The 18,336-nt window shown below is 57.0% G+C and overlaps 1 protein-coding gene and 1 long non-coding RNA gene across 5 annotated transcripts in view; both read left to right on the top strand.

The window, feature by feature from the left end:
- ZBTB44 (zinc finger and BTB domain containing 44) overlaps positions 1-7,970 on the top strand; it is a 78,910-nt gene extending 70,940 nt beyond the window's left edge. The window contains exons 6-7 of one of the 4 annotated variants that reach the window (XM_069742580.1): positions 4,047-4,202; positions 6,299-6,428. In XM_069742580.1, coding sequence (XP_069598681.1) covers positions 4,047-4,201 — 155 coding nt within the window. In that variant the 3' untranslated portion in view covers position 4,202; positions 6,299-6,428. Of the gene's footprint in view, positions 1-4,046; positions 4,203-6,298 lie in introns of all 4 variants that reach the window. The other 3 variants (XM_069742581.1, XM_069742579.1, XM_069742583.1) reach the window with 3 other exon arrangements.
- Positions 7,971-8,133: 163 nt separating this feature from the next.
- Positions 8,134-13,567, top strand: LOC138651580 (uncharacterized). Its single transcript, XR_011315509.1, has 2 exons — positions 8,134-10,251; positions 10,690-13,567. It is a non-coding gene; the product is annotated as an uncharacterized lncRNA (long non-coding RNA).
- The last annotated feature ends 4,769 nt before the right edge of the window (positions 13,568-18,336 follow it).

Raw genomic sequence — 18,336 nt, 5'->3', positions numbered from 1 at the left:
GTTTCGGGGTGTTTGCCCCTCATCAGTGTGGAGTAGGAATCTGGCTATTAGGAGCAGTGCCTAGTAAAAAGGCTATAAAGGCACAGATGATTGGCCTCGGGGAGACCAAAACATCCAACACTGCGGAGACACCATCACGTGTTTCTCAACGCAGTGATTCCAGAACACTGGACCGGCACAGCATATACCTGGGGCCCCGATAATCAGGAGTCCGATGCTGGATGTGTCACTGCGGTGTGACCGGCACAGCATATACCTGGGGCCCCCGATAATCAGGAGTCCGATGCTGGATGTGTCACTGCGGTGTGACCGGCACAGCATATACCTGGGGCCCCGATAATCAGGAGTCCGATGCTGGATGTGTCACTGCGGTGTGACCGGCACAGCATATACCTGGGGCCCCCGATAATCAGGAGTCCGATGCTGGATGTGTCACTGCGGTGTGACCGGCACAGCACATACCTGGAGCCCCCGATAATCAGGAGTCCGATGCTGGATGTGTCACTGCGGTGTGACCGGCACAGCATATACCTGGAGCCCCCGATAATCAGGAGTCCGATGCTGGATGTGTCACTGCGGTGTGACCGGCACAGCACATACCTGGGGCCCCGATAATCAGGAGTCCGATGCTGGATGTGTCACTGCGGTGTGACCGGCACAGCATATACCTGGGGCCCCCGATAATCAGGAGTCCGATGCTGGATGTGTCACTGCGGTGTGACCGGCACAGCACATACCTGGAGCCCCCGATAATCAGGAGTCCGATGCTGGATGTGTCACTGCGGTGTGACCGGCACAGCATATACCTGGGGCCCCCGATAATCAGGAGTCCGATGCTGGATGTGTCACTGCGGTGTGACCGGCACAGCACATACCTGGAGCCCCCGATAATCAGGAGTCCGATGCTGGATGTGTCACTGCGGTGTGACCGGGCACAGCACATAGCTGGGGCCCCCGATAATCAGGAGTCCGATGCTGGATGTGTCACTGCGGTGTGACCGGCACAGCACATACCTGGAGCCCCCGATAATCAGGAGTCCGATGCTGGATGTGTCACTGCGGTGTGACCGGCACAGCACATACCTGGGGCCCCCGATAATCAGGAGTCCGATGCTGGATGTCACTGCGGTGTGACCGGCACAGCACATACCTGGAGCCCCCGATAATCAGGAGTCCGGTGCTGGATGTGTCACTGCGGTGTGACCGGCACAGCACATACCTGGGGCCCCCGATAATCAGGAGTCCGATGCTACATGTGTCACTGCGGTGTGACCGGCACAGCACATACCTGGGGCCCCCGATAATCAGGAGTCCGATGCTGCATGTGTCACTGCGGTGTGACCGGCACAGCACATACCTGGGGCCCCCGATAATCAGGAGTCCGATGCTGGATGTCACTGCGGTGTGACCGGCACAGCATATACCTGGGGCCCCGATAATCAGGAGTCCGATGCTGCATGTGTCACTGCGGTGTGACCGGCACAGCACATACCTGGGGCCCCCGATAATCAGGAGTCCGATGCTGGATGTCACTGCGGTGTGACCGGCACAGCATATACCTGGGGCCCCGATAATCAGGAGTCCGATGCTGCATGTGTCACTGCGGTGTGACCGGCACATACCGGGGGCCCCCGATAATCAGGAGTTCGATGCTACATGTGTCACTGCGGTGTGACTGGCACAGCACATACCTGGAGCCCCCGATAATCAGGAGTCCGATGCTGGATGTCACTGCGGTGTGACCGGCACATACCGGGGGCCCCCGATAATCAGGAGTTCGATGCTACATGTGTCACTGCGGTGTGACTGGCACAGCACATACCTGGAGCCCCCGATAATCAGGAGTCCGGTGCTGGATGTCACTGCGGTGTGACCGGCACAGCACATACCTGGGGCCCCGATAATCAGGAGTCCGATGCTGGATGTCACTGCGGTGTGACCGGCACAGCACATACCTGGGGCCCCCGATAATCAGGAGTCCGGTGCTGGATGTCACTGCGGTGTGACCGGCACAGCACATACCTGGGGCCCCGATAATCAGGAGTCCGATGCTGGATGTGTCACTGCGGTGTGACCGGCACAGCACATACCTGGGGCCCCCGATAATCAGGAGTCCGATGCTACATGTGTCACTGCGGTGTGACTGGCACAGCACATACCTGGGCCCCCGATAATCAGGAGTCCGATGCTGGATGTGTCACTGCGGTGTGACCGGGCACAGCACATACCTGGAGCCCCCGATAATCAGGAGTCCGATGCTGGATGTGTCACTGCGGTGTGACCGGCACAGCATATACCTGGGCCCCCGATAATCAGGAGTCCGGTGCTGGATGTCACTGCGGTGTGACCGGCACAGCACATACCTGGGGCCCCCGATAATCAGGAGTCCGATGCTGGATGTGTCACTGCGGTGTGACCGGGCACAGCATATACCTGGGGCCCCCGATAATCAGGAGTCCGATGCTGGATGTGTCACTGCGGTGTGACCGGCACAGCACATACCTGGGGCCCCCGATAATCAGGAGTCCGATGCTGCATGTGTCACTGCGGTGTGACCGGCACAGCACATACCTGGGGCCCCCGATAATCAGGTGTCCGATGCTGGATGTCACTGCGGTGTGACCGGCACAGCACATACCTGGAGCCCCCGATAATCAGGAGTCCGATGCTGGATGTGTCACTGCGGTGTGACCGGGCACAGCATATACCTGGGCCCCCGATAATCAGGAGTCCGATGCTACATGTGTCACTGCGGTGTGACCGGCACAGCATATACCTGGGGCCCCCGATAATCAGGAGTCCGATGCTGCATGTCACTGCGATGTGACCGGCACAGCACATACCTGGGGCCCCGATAATCAGGAGTCCGATGCTGGATGTCACTGCGGTGTGACCGGCACAGCACATACCTGGGGCCCCCGATAATCAGGAGTCCGATGCTACATGTGTCACTGCGGTGTGACCGGGCACAGCACATACCTGGGGCCCCGATAATCAGGAGTCCGATGCTGGATGTCACTGCGGTGTGACCGGCACAGCACATACCTGGGGCCCCCGATAATCAGGAGTCCGATGCTGGATGTCACTGCGGTGTGACCGGCACAGCACATACCTGGGGCCCCGATAATCAGGAGTCCGATGCTGGATGTCACTGCGGTGTGACCGGCACAGCACATACCTGGGGCCCCGATAATCAGGAGTCCGATGCTACATGTGTCACTGCGGTGTGACCGGCACATCATATACCTGGAGCCTCCGATAATCAGGAGTCCGATGCTGGATGTGTCACTGCGGTGTGACCGGCACAGCACATACCTGGGGCCCCCGATAATCAGGAGTCCGGTGCTGGATGTCACTGCGGTGTGACCGGCACAGCACATACCTGGGCCCCCGATAATCAGGTGTCCGATGCTGGATGTGTCACTGCGGTGTGACCGGCACAGCATATACCTGGGGCCCCCGATAATCAGGAGTCCGATGCTGGATGTGTCACTGCGGTGTGACCGGCACATCATATACCTGGAGCCTCCGATAATCAGGAGTCCGATGCTGGATGTGTCACTGCGGTGTGACCGGCACAGCACATACCTGGGGCCCCCGATAATCAGGAGTCCGGTGCTGGATGTCACTGCGGTGTGACCGGCACAGCACATACCTGGGCCCCCGATAATCAGGAGTCCGATGCTACATGTGTCACTGCGGTGTGACCGGCACATGCACGGATGGCCGGTTTGTTCTCCATACATGTGCTGTGCCGGTCACACCACAGTGACACATCCAGCATCGGACTCCTGATTATCGGGGGCTCCTGGAATCCGGGTTCCCTCTGCATATTTGATGAGTGCTGAAGCTATTCGATCAACCCTAGTTCTAGGCCCAAAGCCTGAGTCTGCACTACTGAGGGTGACGGTAGTGTCCTATCCACGTTCTGCCGGACTGCCCTCACCCCATCAGGGCAGAGATTGCCTCAGTAGTGCAGCCTCTGGGTTTGGACTGTCTGATCACCTCAGCTTTTCTTGCTGACTTCATGTTTTCTCATTTTCCAGTAATCCTGAGCCTTACACCCGTCACTTCTCCCATCTGCCTCCCGGGTTCACATCAGCCCTTGTATTTCTCATGTTCTTTTCCATCAGTGGAGCAGAAAGCTAAGAAATCCGGACATCGGGGTGACAGATGGACGGACACCATTATTCATTACTGAGGTGCCGGCATAGAAAATATCAGACTCTGCTATACTCTCCCTCTGTGGGACGGCTCTCCCCCCGAGTCTGCGCCCTCACCACACTCCTCCCCCCCGAGTCTGCGCCCTCACCACACTCCTCCCCCTGAGTCTGCGCCCTCACCACACTCCTCCCCCCCGAGTCTGCGCCCTCACCACACTCCTCCCCCCCGAGTCTGCGCCCTCACCACACTCCTCCCCCCCGAGTCTGCGCCCTCACCACACTCCTCCCCCCCGAGTCTGCGCCCTCACCACACTCCTCCCCCCCGAGTCTGCGCCCTCACCACACTCCTCCCCCCCCGAGTCTGCGCCCTCACCACACTCCTCCCCCCGAGTCTGCGCCCTCACCACACTCCTCCCCCCCGAGTCTGCGCCCTCACCACACTCCTCCCCCCCGAGTCTGCGCCCTCACCACACTCCTCCCCCCCGAGTCTGCGCCCTCACCACACTCCTGCCCCCCCCGAGTCTGCGCCCTCACCACACTCCTCCCCCCCGAGTCTGCGCCCTCACCACACTCCTCCCCCCGAGTCTGCGCCCTCACCACACTCCTCCCCCCCGAGTCTGCGCCATCACCACACTCCTCCCCCCCCCGAGTCTGCGCCATCACCACACTCCTGCTCCCGAGTCTGCGCCCTCACCACACTCCTCCTCCCGAGTCTGCGCCCTCACCACACTCCTCCCCCCGAGTCTGCGCCCTCACCACACTCCTCCCCCCCGAGTCTGCGCCATCACCACACTCCTCCCCCCCGAGTCTGCGCCCTCACCACACTCCTCCCTCCGAGTCTGCGCCCTCACCACACTCCTCCCTCCGAGTCTGCGCCCTCACCACACTCCGCCCCCCCGAGTCTGCGCCCTCACCACACTCCTCCCCCCCGAGTCTGCGCCCTCACCACACTCCTCCCCCCTGAGTCTGCGCCCTCACCACACTCCTCCCCCCCGAGTCTGCGCCCTCACCACACTCCTCCCCCCCGAGTCTGCGCCCTCACCACACTCCTCCCCCCCGTGTCTGCGCCCTCACCACACTCCTCCCCCCCCCCGAGTCTGCGCCCTCACCACACTCCTCCCCCCCGAGTCTGCGCCCTCACCACACTCCTCCCCCCGAGTCTGCGCCCTCACCACACTCCTCCCCCCCGTGTCTGCGCCCTCACCACACTCCTCCTCCCCGAGTCTGCGCCCTCACCACACTCCTCCCCCCCGAGTCTGCGCCCTCACCACACTCCTCCCCCCCGAGTCTGCGCCCTCACCACACTCCTCCCCCCGAGCTTGATGCTCTTTCCCCGAGTCGGCACTCCTTCCCCCTCTGGGTCGGCGCTCACCCCCCCTTTCACCCTCCGGGTCGGCGCTCACACCCAACCCCCCCTTTACCTCTAAGTTGGCGCTCACCCAGAACCCCCCACCTTTCCCCTCCTGGGTGGCGCTGACCCCTAATCTACCCCCCCCCCCTTCGTCCCCTGGTCCAGTGCTCCACTACACCCCCTTCCCCCATTATCCCTCTGGGTCGGATCCCTTCCCCTGTGGATCGGTTCTCATCCCCAATTCCCCCCCCTCATTATCCCTCCTGGTCAATGCTCACCAGACACCCCCCCTCCCCCTTCCTCCTCCTTTTGGTCGGCGCTCCCCTACCCCATCATTATCCCTCCGGGTCGGCGCTCCTTCCCCCATTCCCCCTCTCCTCCCGTGGGTTGGCACGCCCCATCCTCCACCTCTGCCCTGTTTTTAGTGACGGGCTGTAGTGGTCACGACTAGTTGCAGTGGTCACGACTAGTTGCATCGGTCACACGTTGGTGGCGCTGATGTCGGGGCAGCTCACTGGACCTCAGAGGGCGAGTACTGCACTTATTTTCTACATCTTCACCCCTATAATAATGAAGTGCAGCCCGGCCGGCCCCCCGATCCCGTGTTTGCAGACAAGCTGATGGCTTTGGTATTTCCCAGAGCTGCTGTAGTCGGTGTAGACCCTACGTCTGCACCGTATCTCCGGTGTGAACAGGCCGTGATTCCGGGAGGGAGGATGCTGGTGGGCTCCGCTCCGGTGGTGTGCCTCATCGTAAGACTGTGCTGTTGTCTTCTTCTCCGCAGCGATTTCCTAGTCCCGGATTACCTGAGTCAGGAGCAGGAGGAGGCTCTGGGGCAGTACGAGCTGGTAGAACACGGCTTCGAAAGCAACTCCTCTGTGCAAATGCCTGTCATCTCCCAGGTGTCCTCCACCCAGAACTGCGAGAGCTCCTTCCCGCTGGGCTCCCTGAGCGGCCTCGCAGACAAGGAGGGCGACGAGGAGGAACTGACTGAGCCTGCCAAGGCCTCCCCGCTGGAAGGAGAAACCAGCCGAGATGACGCCCCCAAAGCAGAGGTGGCTTCCATTGCTGTGGAGTAGCTGAGCACCTGCGCCCGGACTTCACATCTTTCTTCATTTTTAACATTTTGTTTCTTCTTTTTTGGAAAATGCCTGTGTTTGGTCAGTTCTAGTTTCTTTACACTTCTTTTCTGATGAAAGTATATGATCCCCATGCGGACACTACGGGGAGGCAGCCGCATCCACCTCAGGCAGACACCTGGAAACCGCTGCTTGCCCTTTAATGGGAGGAGCCTCTGCTTTTCCTGGATAATTCCCTCACTGTCGCCATGGAGCCGGCGGTGCAGAGACTCCTCCCCCACCGCCGGCTTTGAGTGATGGTCTGATCCTTAAAGGTACAGGCAGGCGAGCGCAGTGCAGCAGGGATCCTCCCCAGACCTTGACGTTTTCATGTCCTTGTGATCTCTGATTGGAGTGTTTGATCCTTTTTGATGTGAGGAGTGACCCGTGTCGTCTCGGTGGGATGTCGCTGCCCTGGTACAGACATTTATCTCCATTGTCCCCAGCTTAGAACGTCTCTGACCAAATGTGTTCACCAGCATCGTGAATTGTACGGGTCGTCTCCCGCCCTGCGGAGCGCTGTACACACGTGTAGGCTGACCGGCCAATGCTGCGGTCCAGCTAAAGTCGCCAAGCACAAGGTATGGAGACCGGCGACGCTCCGACTGCTTCATGTGTCATCGTTCGGCTGCTGTTGCTCTAGGTAACGATGTCGCCGGTTTCCTCTTTATGTACTAACCTTTTATTATACCAGAACTTGTACCTTTACTACTTTATAGGGGTTTATTATTTTTTCTTTTATTTTAAGCCTTAGCAGAGCGGAAGTCCCGTGTTTCTGCTCTGGGGGGCGTTAGAGATCTGCGGTGGTCGTGGGCACAGCTGGTGTTGTCATTGGCTGGTGGCAGGAGTTGGAAGGATGAGCAGTCTCTGCTCCGGGAAAGCCACCGCGGGTAATAGCGGCAGACCGGGGCACGGCTGGTGGTAACTCTGCGCAAGGACCTGACCCGTATCAGTATGACGGCGCATGGGTGGTGAGCAGGTGTGCCCATCTGGGAGGCCCCCGAATGTGCTGCTCTCTGGCCAGGATGGCAGGCACGGGGCGTCTGGGCACTGTGGACCCTGCTGTGCCTACTTCTGGCAGGGCCGAGGTGTTTGTGAGCAGGCAGAAATGGGTGGGCGCGCGTATTTGGCAGAGGAGAGCGTGTCTGGGTGTGGCCCCGGGGGGACGCGTGTCTGGGTGTGGCCCCGGGGGGGACGCGTGTCTGGGTGTGGCCCCGGGGGGGACGCGTGTCTGGGTGTGGCCCCGGGGGGACGCGTGTCAGGGTGTGGCCCCCGGGGGCACGCGTGTCTGGGTGTGGCCCCCGGTGGGGCGTGTCTGAGTGCGGCCCCCGGGGGGCGTGTCTGGGTGCGGCCCCGGGGGGGGGGGGGCGCGTGTCTGGGTGCGGCCAGGGGGGGGGCGCGTGTCTGGGTGCGGCCCCGGGGAGACGCATCTCTGGGTGCGGCCCCGGGGGGGGGGGGGGGGCACGTGTCCGGGTGCGGCCCGGGGGGGGGGGGCGTGTCTGGGTGCGGCCCCCGGGGGGGCGCGTGTCGGTGTGGCCCCGGGCAGCTGGAGCTGTGCCTTTTTACTCTTAGTTTTTAGATTTCTGTAGAGAAGATGCGGTTACGAGCTATGAATACACTACAAGGTCGATGGCCGCCGGCTGCTGCGGGGGCGGGTGGACCGGTGGTTGTTCAGGTCTGTTATCATTGGTGCCGATAAATGATGCCGTTACTGAAAAATCTCAGTACCCAAAATGTTGCAGAAGTTCCTGTTGCGTTTCAGTTACAGGAGCCTGTGATGGAGGATACATGTGTGTAATGTGTGACTCTCCGCGCCGGCCGCTCCTCAATCTGGGCATCAGCCGCTCCTCTTTTGCCATGCAAGTCTATGGAGTTTTGTTCTCAACCTTGCTCTGACGCTCCGTAGACTTGCATTGCACACAAAGCACAGCGTTGGGCCACGTTCACACAGTCAGAACCAGGACGGGGGGGATAATACAGACGTGGTGACGTGTTTCTACTACTTTTCCTCTGACTGTCCCACTCCTTGATTTGCCTACAAATACTGATGTGAAATGCTGACCGTGTGAACGTGGTCTTATCCAGAGAGTGCGCAGAGCGGTGACGTCACTGATGAGGAGCAGAACGATCCCCGAGAAGGCGAGGATACGAATACACACTACATCACATACACAAAAGGCAAAACCAATCAATGAACAAAAGAGCGGTAACTCCCATCAGTATCTGGTGAGCACCCTGGAAGTGATGGATCCCTGATCTCCCATCATCCCGTCTGTCTGGGATCACATGAAGAGACAGAAGGATCCGCACAAGCCTCATACCAGAAGATCTGGGGTCAGTCCTCCAAGATGTTTGGTGCAACCTCCTGCCGAGCTCCTCCATAACCTGTGTACAAGTGACGAGAAGATGATGGAGGCGACGGGCGGTCACCAGATACTGATGGAGGTGATGGGCGGTCACCTGATGCTGATGATGGATGGGACGGGCGGTCACCAGATACTGGTGATGAAGGAGACGGGCGGTCACCAGATACTGATGATGGAGGTGATGGGCGGTCACCAGATACTGGTGATGGAGGGGACGGGCGGTCACCAGATACTGATGATGGAGGTGACGGGCGATCACCAGATACTGATGATGGAGGTGACGGGCGGTCACCAGATACTGATGATGGAGGGGACGGGCGGTCACCAGATACTGATGATGGAGGTGACGGGCGATCACCAGATACTGATGATGGAGGCGACGGGCGGTCACCAGATACTGATGATGGAGGGGACGGGCGGGCACCAGATACTGATGATGGAGGCGACGGGCGGTCACCAGATACTGGTGATGGAGGGGACGGGCGGTCACCAGATACTGATGATGGAGGTGACGGGCGGTCACCAGATACTGATGATGGAGGCGACGGGCGGTCACCAGATACTGGTGATGGAGGGGACGGGCGGTCACCAGGTATTTCCATATGTCCCTGCTCTGTGAGGCGTCTGACTGCAGCGGTTTTATCTCCTCTAGACCTCTTGTAGTGGGGCGCGCACGTCGCTCTGTAGAAGGTACTATGATTACTAGTCACTGTACAGGTGGATGATTCTTAGCAAGCACCAGTCTGTCAGCAAGCGCTCCATCACCGCTACCTTGCAAGTATAGGGCTCACTGCATGCACTACAACTCCCAGCAGTCTCTAAACCGTCTGAGATAAAATGTCTCAAGTACTTCAGGGCTGTACTTCAGGAAACAGCGGAAAAGTGATGAGTGACGATTTGTAGATCAGGGGAGAGTGTGACCTAGCGTGTGATAGTTCAGTGTCAGCGCGACGTCTCTGGCGGCTTTGTTCGTTCCTTTTACTTTAAAAAAAAAACTACACAGCACAATATGAAGCATTGCACAATACTCAGTGTGACATCGTGTCTCCATAATCCGGAAGTTTTATATTGACCCTGGAAATAAGTTGTTGCTTAGGTCCAGCAGTGACCCCCAACCCGACTTCCAGCAGTGACCCCCAACCAGAGGTCCAATAGTGCCCTTTACCCCAACGTCCAGCAATGACCTCCCCCTGCATCCCGAGGTCAGTAGTGACCCTGGTGTCAAGCAATGACTCCCCGTCCCCTACCCCGATGTCCAGCAATGACTCCCCTCTCCCCATACACCAAGGTCCAGCAATGACTCCCCTCCACCATACACCGAGGTCCAGCAATGACTCCCCTCCCCCACACACCGAGGTCCAGCAATGACTCCCCTCCCCCACACACCGAGGTCCAGCAATGACTCCCCTCCCCCACACACCGAGGTCCAGCAATGACTCCCCTCCCCCACACACCGATGTCCAGCAATGACTCCCCTCCCCCACACACCGAGCTCCAGCAATGACTCCCCTCCCCCACACACCGAGGTCCAGCAATGACTCCCCTCCACCATACACCGAGGTCCAGCAATGACTCCCCTCCACCATACACCGAGGTCCAGCAATGACTCCCCTCCCCCATACACAGGTCCAGCAATGACTCCCCTCCCCCATACACAGGTCCAGCAATGACTCCCCGTCCCCTACCCCGAGGTCCAGCAATGACTCCCCGTCCCCTACCCCGATGTCCAGCAATGACTCCCCTCCCCTATACACCGAGGTCCAGCAAAGACTCCCCACCCCCATACACAGGTCCAGCAATGACTCCCCGTCCCCTACCCCGATGTCCAGCAATGACTCCCCGTCCCCTACCCCAAGGTCCAGCAAAGACTCCCCTCCCCCATACACAGGTCCAGCAATGACTCCCCTCCCCCATACACAGGTCCAGCAATGACTCCCCTCCCCCATACACAGGTCCAGCAATGACTCCCCTCCCCCATACACAGGTCCAGCAATGACTCCCCTCCCCCATACACAGGTCCAGCAATGACTCCCCGTCCCCTACCCTGATGTCCAGCAATGACTCCCCGTCCCCTACCCTGATGTCCAGCAATGACTCCCCGTCCCCTACCCTGATGTCCAGCAATGACTCCCCGTCCCCTACCCCGATGTCCAGCAATGACTCCCCGTCCCCTACCCCGATGTCCAGCAATGACTCCCCGTCCCCTACCCCAAGGTCCAGCAATGACTCCCCTCCCCCATACACAGGTCCAGCAATGACTCCCCTCCCCCATACACAGGTCCAGCAATGACTCCCCGTCCCCTACCCTGATGTCCAGCAATGACTCCCCGTCCCCTACCCCGATGTCCAGCAATGACTCCCCGTCCCCTACCCCGATGTCCAGCAATGACTCCCCGTCCCCTACCCCGATGTCCAGCAATGACTCCCCGTCCCCTACCCTGATGTCCAGCAATGACTCCCCGTCCCCTACCCCGATGTCCAGCAATGACTCCCCGTCCCCTACCCCGATGTCCAGCAATGACTCCCCGTTCCCTACCCCAAGGTCCAGCAAAGACTCCCCTCCCCCATGCACAGGTCCAGCAATGACTCCCCTCCCCCATACACAGGTCCAGCAATGACTCCCCTCCCCCATACACAGGTACAGCAATGACTCCCCTCCCCCATACACAGGTCCAGCAATGACTCCCCCATACACAGGTCCCGCAATGACTCCCCTCCCCCATACACAGGTCCAGCAATGACTCCCCTCCCCCATACACAGGTCCAGCAATGACTCCCCCATACACAGGTCCCGCAATGACTCCCCTCCCCCATACACAGGTCCAGCAATGACTCCCCCATACACAGGTCCCGCAATGACTCCCCTCCCCCATACACAGGTCCAGCAATGACTCCCCCATACACAGGTCCCGCAATGACTCCCCTCCCCCATACACAGGTCCAGCAATGACCCTGTAATGGGGCTCCCATTATAACGGTCCGGCCCAGTATTGTGTCCTCCGGGGATGGAGCGGCCATTGTCCCGCTGCTTGTAACCATCACGCGGTCTGACTGTCCCACGTTCAGTTGTGGTGACATGATATAATGGAGGTTGGGGATGTTACACGTCTGGTTACTGAGGATGTGTGCGGACCACCCAGCTGGTGCCGTGTCATCTGTGCAGGGTCTCCATGTCTGGATAGTGGGGGTAAATTACCAGTCCTGGCTGGCTCCTGATTCCTCTGCGCTGCTGTCGGGGGCTGTGTGTCGAGTCCTTGCGCCCCATCCACCCAGCACAATCCTCCGCCGTGTCTGGTCCGGGGGCACAGGGTGGGCCGCGCTCTGAGCCGTCCCCTGCGGATCTGTCCCGTCTGGGCGCAGGCTCCCTCCCCGTACGTATCTTACTCCTTGCATGTGTATTACGAGGGTTGCTTTCTTTCTTTGAAATATATACAATGTTTAATGACAATTGACACACATTTTATATACTTGTATCTGGCTTTTAACATTTTTATAGTACCCCATTGTTCTTGGTGGCGACAATATCTATTTTTGTGCCCATTTTTGGAAAACAAGTGCCGTTTTGGAAATGTTACAATTATTTCTACAGTTCTTGTATGCAATGTGAAGGTCGCGGTTGTTTTATTTGTCCTTTTTTCCTTTCTGATCTGAATTTTGAGCCGTAGCTGTACGCTTTTGATGTTTCCCAATGTCTGAGTGGGTGGAGCCAAACACCAAGACCCCACCCACTGCTAAAGTGGGAGGAGCAGCGGTGGCCCCTGAAGTGAGGGGTCTGCACAATCCGTTCTTGAGAGGGCTATCCTCTCATCTGCACCCAGTTTTAGGGGCTGTATGTGTCCCCTCAGCTTTCCAGAACTTGTGACACTATAACTCCCAGCATCTTCAACAAGTGTGGCTGTAAGGGATGCAGAAAGTTGTAGTCCACCGGTGAAGGGAGGCTGATGGTCCGCATCTTTTATCTGCCATAACCGGGGTCTGTCGTCGTGGCTCCTGCTGTAGAAATGATAATCGGAGCATGGGAGACCCTAGAGGGGGCCGGGCAGGAAGAGCGCTACAGCCACATGGCCTGCCCCAGCATATCATCCATAATTACAGAATAATACAGGACGTCTCCTTAGTAATTGGGACAAAGCGCTGAAGGTGAAGCCGCCTCCGTTACACATTCAGCACAGGACTAGTCCAAAACGGGCAACGATGAAGCAGAGAGGAAGAGTCAGGAGGGCGGAGTCTGACGGGAAAGAGGAGTCAGGAGAGCGGTGAGAATTTCCCACTTGTGTAGACTAAATTGGCGCAGGGGGTGGAGGGATTGTGTTTGGTTCTGCCCACTTGTGAAATGTATATACTCTGAATAGCTACATGGAATCGCAGCTTGTGGGATATACAAGGAGGACGTTCGCCTGGTTGTTTAAACATGAAAATAAAAGTATGAAAACGCAGAAAAGATTTCAATTCTCGCCCGGCGCCGTCATAGGTCAAATTAAGGACAAAAAAATTCAGTTAGTTTTGAGTGTCTTTGGATAGAAACTGATGATGGAAGATTTTTCATTAAAATATATTATTATTAATGTTTTCTGCTGGTGGCTGCTTCTTCTTTATGGACGACTCCTTATATTCTGTGTCATGAGTCTAAGATCAACGGACGACGAGAGGCAGCAAGTAAAAATGCTCCTGAAGATTTCCTTGTACACATGAACGCTCGTTTCAGCCTTGTGCACATGTGTTCTCTATGGGGAGAGGGGACAGAGGAGACTGGAGAATAGACGAGTCTAGAGGTGGACGGGAGGCTGGAGAATAGACTGGTCTAGAGGAGGCTGGAGAATAGACTGGTCTAGAGGGGGCTGGAGAATAGACTGGTCTAGAGGGGGCTGGAGAATAGACTGGTCTAGAGGGGGCTGGAGAATAGACTGGTCTAGAGGGGGCTGGAGAATAGACTGGTCTAGAGGTGGACAGGAGGCTGGAGAATAGACTGGTCTAGAGGGGGCTGGAGAATAGACTGGTCTAGAGGTGGACAGGAGGCTGGAGAATAGACGAGTCTAGAGGTGGACAGGAGGCTGGAGAATAGACTGGAGGGGGCTGGAGAATAGACGAGTCTAGAGGTGGACGGGAGGCTGGAGAATAGACTGGTCTAGAGGGGGCTGGAGAATAGACTGGTCTAGAGGGGGCTGGAGAATAGACTGGTCTAGAGGGGGCTGGAGAATAGACTGGTCTAGAGGGGGCTGGAAAATAGACTGGTCTAGAGGTGGACGAGAGGCTGGAGAATAGACTGGTCTAGAGGTGGACGGGAGGCTGGAGAATAGACTGGAGGGGGCTGGAGAATAGACTGGTCTAGAGGGGGCTGGAGAATAGACTGGTCTAGAGGGGGCTGGAGAATAGACTGGTCTAGAGGGGGCTGGAGAATAGACTGGTCTAGAGGGGGCTGGAAAATAGACTGGTCTAGAGGTGGACGAGAGGCTGGAGAATAGACTGGTCTAGAGGTGGACGGGAGGCTGGAGAATAGACTGGAGGGGGCTGGAGAATAGACTGGTCTAGAGGGGGCTGGAGAATAGACTGGTCTAGAGGAGGCTGGAGAATAGACTGGTCTAGAGGGGGCTGGAGAATAGACTGGTCTAGAGGGGGCTGGAGAATAGACTGGTCTAGAGGGGGCTGGAAAATAGACTGGTCTAGAGGTGGACGAGAGGCTGGAGAATAGACTGGTCTAGAGGTGGACGGGAGGCTGGAGAATAGACTGGAGGGGGCTGGAGAATAGACTGGTCTAGAGGAGGCTGGAGAATAGACTGGTCTAGAGGGGGCTGGAGAATAGACTGGTCTAGAGGAGGCTGGAGAATAGACTGGTCTAGAGGGGGCTGGAGAATAGACTGGTCTAGAGGTGGACGGGAGGCTGGAGAATAGACTGGTCTAGAGGTGGACTGGAGGCTGGAGAATAGACTGGAGGGGGCTGGAGAATAGACTGGTCTAGAGGTGGACAGGAGGCTGGAGAATAGACTGGTCTAGAGGGGGCTGGAGAATAGACTGGTCTAGAGGTGGACAGGAGGCTGGAGAATAGACGAGTCTAGAGGTGGACAGGAGGCTGGAGAATAGACTGGTCTAGAGGGGGCTGGAGAATAGACTGGTCTAGAGGGGGCTGGAGAATAGACTGGTCTAGAGGAGGCTGGAGAATAGACTGGTCTAGAGGAGGCTGGAGAATAGACTGGTCTAGAGGAGGCTGGAGAATAGACTGGTCTAGAGGAGGCTGGAGAATAGACTGGTCTAGAGGGGGCTGGAGAATAGACTGGTCTAGAGGGGGCTGGAGAATAGACTGGTCTAGAGGGGGCTGGAGAATAGACTGGTCTAGAGGGGGCTGGAGAATAGACTGGTCTAGAGGGGGCTGGAGAATAGACTGGTCTAGAGGAGGCTGGAGAATAGACTGGTCTAGAGGGGGCTGGAGAATAGACTGGTCTAGAGGGGGCTGGAGAATAGACTGGTCTAGAGGGGGCTGGAGAATAGACTGGTCTAGAGGGGGCTGGAGAATAGACTGGTCTAGAGGGGGCTGGAGAATAGACTGGTCTAGAGGTGGACAGGAGGCTGGAGAATAGACTGGTCTAGAGGGGGCTGGAGAATAGACTGGTCTAGAGGTGGACAGGAGGCTGGAGAATAGACTGGTCTAGAGGGGGCTGGAGAATAGACTGGTCTAGAGGAGGCTGGAGAATAGACTGGTCTAGAGGGGGCTGGAGAATAGACTGGTCTAGAGGGGGCTGGAGAATAGACTGGTCTAGAGGGGGCTGGAGAATAGACTGGTCTAGAGGAGGCTGGAGAATAGACTGGTCTAGAGGGGGCTGGAGAATAGACTGGTCTAGAGGGGGCTGGAGAATAGACTGGTCTAGAGGGGGCTGGAGAATAGACTGGTCTAGAGGGGGCTGGAGAATAGACTGGTCTAGAGGGGGCTGGAGAATAGACTGGTCTAGAGGGGGCTGGAGAATAGACTGGTCTAGAGGGGGCTGGAGAATAGACTGGTCTAGAGGGGGCTGGAGAATAGACTGGTCTAGAGGGGGCTGGAGAATAGACTGGTCTAGAGGGGGCTGGAGAATAGACTGGTCTAGAGGGGGCTGGAGAATAGACTGGTCTAGAGGGGGCTGGAGAATAGACTGGTCTAGAGGGGGCTGGAGAATAGACTGGTCTAGAGGGGGCTGGAGAATAGACTGGTCTAGAGGGGGCTGGAGAATAGACGAGTCTAGAGGGGGCTGGAGAATAGACTAGTCTAGAGGTGGACGGGAGGCTGGAGAATAGACTGGTCTAGAGGAGGCTGGAGAATAGACTGGTCTAGAGGGGGCTGGAAAATAGACTGGTCTAGAGGTGGACGAGAGGCTGGAGAATAGACTGGTCTAGAGGTGGACGGGAGGCTGGAGAATAGACTGGAGGGGGCTGGAGAATAGACTGGTCTAGAGGAGGCTGGAGAATAGACTGGTCTAGAGGGGGCTGGAGAATAGACTGGTCTAGAGGAGGCTGGAGAATAGACTGGTCTAGAGGGGGCTGGAGAATAGACTGGTCTAGAGGTGGACGGGAGGCTGGAGAATAGGCTGGTCTAGAGGTGGACTGGAGGCTGGAGAATAGACTGGAGGGGGCTGGAGAATAGACTGGTCTAGAGGTGGACAGGAGGCTGGAGAATAGACGAGTCTAGAGGTGGACAGGAGGCTGGAGAATAGACTGGTCTAGAGGGGGCTGGAGAATAGACTGGTCTAGAGGGGGCTGGAGAATAGACTGGTCTAGAGGGGGCTGGAGAATAGACTGGTCTAGAGAAGGCTGGAGAATAGACTGGTCTAGAGAAGGCTGGAGAATAGACTGGTCTAGAGGAGGCTGGAGAATAGACTGGTCTAGAGGGGGCTGGAGAATAGACGAGTCTAGAGGTGGACGGGAGGCTGGAGAATAGACTGGTCTAGAGGAGGCTGGAGAATAGACTGGTCTAGAGGGGGCTGGAGAATAGACTGGTCTAGAGGGGGCTGGAGAATAGACTGGTCTAGAGGGGGCTGGAGAATAGACTGGTCTAGAGAAAGCTGGAGAATAGACTGGTCTAGAGAAGGCTGGAGAATAGACTGGTCTAGAGGAGGCTGGAGAATAGACTGGTCTAGAGGGGGCTGGAGAATAGACGAGTCTAGAGGTGGACGGGAGGCTGGAGAATAGACTGGTCTAGAGGAGGCTGGAGAATAGACTGGTCTAGAGGGGGCTGGAGAATAGACTGGTCTAGAGGGGGCTGGAGAATAGACTGGAGGGGGCTGGAGAATAGACTGGTCTAGAGGTGGACAGGAGGCTGGAGAATAGACGAGTCTAGAGGTGGACAGGAGGCTGGAGAATAGACTGGTCTAGAGGGGGCTGGAGAATAGACTGGTCTAGAGAAGGCTGGAGAATAGACTGGTCTAGAGAAGGCTGGAGAATAGACTGGTCTAGAGGAGGCTGGAGAATAGACTGGTCTAGAGGGGGCTGGAGAATAGACGAGTCTAGAGGTGGACGGGAGGCTGGAGAATAGACTGGTCTAGAGGAGGCTGGAGAATAGACTGGTCTAGAGGGGGCTGGAGAATAGACTGGTCTAGAGGGGGCTGGAGAATAGACGAGTCTAGAGGTGGACGGGAGGCTGGAGAATAGACTGGTCTAGAGAAGGCTGGAGAATAGACTGGTCTAGAGGAGGCTGGAGAATAGACTGGTCTAGAGGGGGCTGGAGAATAGACGAGTCTAGAGGTGGACGGGAGGCTGGAGAATAGACTGGTCTAGAGGAGGCTGGAGAATAGACTGGTCTAGAGGGGGCTGGAGAATAGACTGGTCTAGAGGGGGCTGGAGAATAGACGAGTCTAGAGGGGGCTGGAGAATAGACGAGTCTAGAGGGGGCTGGAGAATAGACGAGTCTAGAGGTGGATGGGAGGCTGGAGAATAGACTGGTCTAGAGGGTTGGAGAATAGACTGGTCTGGAGGGGGCTGGAGAATAGACTGGTCTGGAGGAGGCTGGAGAATAGACTGGTCTAGAGGTTGACTGGAGTCCTAGAGGGGGCATTAGGCTGGAGAATAGATGATAATACATATTAGTTGTTAGTCACTTCAATCAATACACATCAACAGGGTGTCTGTTATGGTACAATTGCCACCAGACAAGAAGTGACTCCAACCAGAATAAAGTTAAAAATATAGAATTTATTGATCATTAAAATAAATGGATGTATAAAATATACAGGGCTAAAAACCTCCATATAGAGGGGGAGAGGCACAGTATCCTAGCACTATTGGTAAGGTGGTAAGAAAACAATAATAGGAGTGTCCATATAAAGAGTATGAATATCACGCAGACTATATCAATCTCATATACAGTATGTAATCCC

The sequence above is a fragment of the Ranitomeya imitator genome, chromosome 10 (genome assembly GCF_032444005.1).
Source record: "Ranitomeya imitator isolate aRanImi1 chromosome 10, aRanImi1.pri, whole genome shotgun sequence".
In the NCBI taxonomy this organism is placed as follows: Eukaryota; Metazoa; Chordata; class Amphibia; order Anura; family Dendrobatidae; genus Ranitomeya; species Ranitomeya imitator.
Note: the sequence above shows the minus strand (reverse complement) of the source record. Positions and strands in the feature narration are given on the sequence as shown.